Below are 2,094 nucleotides of genomic sequence, written 5' to 3'. Positions count from 1 at the left end.
TCGCATTTGGCACTACCGCCGTATTTAAACGTAAATAGTGTACCCGCTTGCAGTTTAGCGGAGGTTAGTGCCGACTCCCTGAGTCACAGCGATAGGCCAGGTGCTGAGTGATCCCATAGTCGGTTGATGATACATTGTTATTGTTTAAGCATTACCGAGTGTATTAATGTTGTTTATGCACCACGGATGGCATATTGTATTTATCGCATTGTGTGTCAAAAGTAAGGTTGACGTTTTGCCGTGGCCATATTGTAATAAAAGGTCAAACTAAGACGGTTGTTGTCTACTCTGTGTCACCATCCTGCCTCGCGAGAAGACTCCAGACTAGAACCCGTGAGATCGAGGAAGTACGGCCCTCACCGCATCCCAAAAGGTAACCCATTTCAGGGGTCTACACCTGTGCCTAATGCACTTGCGCTATTGTTTCATAATCGGACGAATTGCAAAGTCACCAAATAGCAGTCGACTCGGAATCAGGTCCTGTGGTTGATATGAAAGAACGCCTGTCAGCACAAGTCGACTCCCAAAACTCATGTCGACCTTTTGACTGTTGACAGTATGCTTGTGTCAACCCACCGACCATGTCGACCTTTAGTGTTTGACCTAATGTATGTCGACCTTCATCGTGTCAACATGTGACCATTTTAAGACTTACTATGGATTTTTATTATTCATTTATTGCGGCCAATTTAGATTTGTACAGGTAAAAAAATTGCCCAATTCTATCTTTGATGGCCTTCATCTTGAAACCATAGAGGAGAGGGTTCACCAGTGGTGGCACCACAAGGACCTCCACCGACATGAACACTCGGAACCCATAAGGAACTCTGGTTGGGTCAGAGCGATACAGCAAAACCTCGAAAACACAACCAGTCACGAAGATCACGATGGACATGAGCTGAGGGGCGCAGGTCTGCATGGCCCTGTCTCGGACATCCTTGCACTTGGCACACACCTTCAGAATCTCAATATAAGACAAAGCAATCAGCAACGTCATCAGCCCGATTGATGCTACTGTAACAAAGGCGCCAAAGATGTTGTTGGTTGATGTATCGATGCAGGAGAGTCTCACAATTGTCCAGTTGTCACAGTAGACCTTCAGGATGACGTTGTCACAAAGAGGAAGCCTAGAAGTCAGTATGACGTGTATGGTTATCAATGTGACGGAGTAAATCCAGGCGGCTGAGATCATCTTGTATGTTGCGGTTAAGGTCATTATACTGACATATCGCAGAGGGTTACATATACACACGTATCGGTCATACGCCATTATCGCTAGCACAGTGATTTCACATACTGCATACGTGTAAATGCAAAATACTTGTATGATACAGGACGTGTAGGAAATGTTCCGATTCTTGGCCATAAGGTTTATGAACAGACTGGGTAGAAAGGCGCAGCTGCCGTACAGCCCGTTGGCGCATAAGGAGGATATGAACATATACATGGGCTCCTGTAGACTCTTAGTGCACAGTACTGAAGTGATTACTGCACCGTTACATAGAACAATCATCAGAAAGCCAATTAGTGTGATTACACCATAGAGGTCGTTGAAATCTGTGTTTTGCCCAAACCCGAGAATTAGAGCAGGCGGGGGAGAGGGGGTTGTATTCTGCAGCTGCATTCTTCACAATGCTGTTTCCTAAATCAAATAGGAAAGTTAGTTATTATGTTCAGGGTGGGACAGGGAACGGGCATTTATAATACTCCAAATTACATCATTTGCCAAATTACAAATATGCCCTCTCATACTGCTTTTCAACTGACATAAATATGCTGGGTTTTTGTATTTATTGAAGAGCACATCCCCAAGGTGACTTTCGTCTCTGTGCAGCATTTCTCTAATCTTGGATCAGTTCATCGATAGTGTAAGACGCCACGTGGAGCGCGATGGACTCGCTATGAGAGTAGTCCTGACAGCTGCAATGGTTTCTGGTGTATCCAGCCGGATAAAGAACCATTGGTGCTATGGAGGTCATTCAGGTTCCTACTCACCGATGCGAGTTTGCAATGGTGAGCGATGTTTCACAACTGTGCCTGCGCATAAACATTTCTGCACATGTGAAGCCTCTTATTATTCACCGGCCGCTCACA

The 2,094-nt window shown here is 45.2% G+C and overlaps 1 protein-coding gene across 1 annotated transcript; it reads right to left on the bottom strand.

Moving 5' to 3' along the window:
- Positions 1 to 667: 667 nt before the first annotated feature.
- LOC146058603 (olfactory receptor 52Z1P-like) lies at positions 668 to 1,704 on the bottom strand. Its single transcript, XM_083170878.1, has one exon. The coding sequence runs from the start codon at positions 1,622 to 1,624 to the stop codon at positions 668 to 670; it is 957 nt and encodes a 318-aa protein (XP_083027004.1). The 5' UTR covers positions 1,625 to 1,704.
- Positions 1,705 to 2,094: the final 390 nt, after the last annotated feature.

Source organism: Crinia signifera, chromosome 2, assembly GCF_055691185.1.
Source record: "Crinia signifera chromosome 2, ASM5569118v1, whole genome shotgun sequence".
Taxonomy (NCBI): domain Eukaryota; kingdom Metazoa; phylum Chordata; class Amphibia; order Anura; family Myobatrachidae; genus Crinia; species Crinia signifera.
This window is presented reverse-complemented; position numbering and strand designations above follow the sequence as displayed.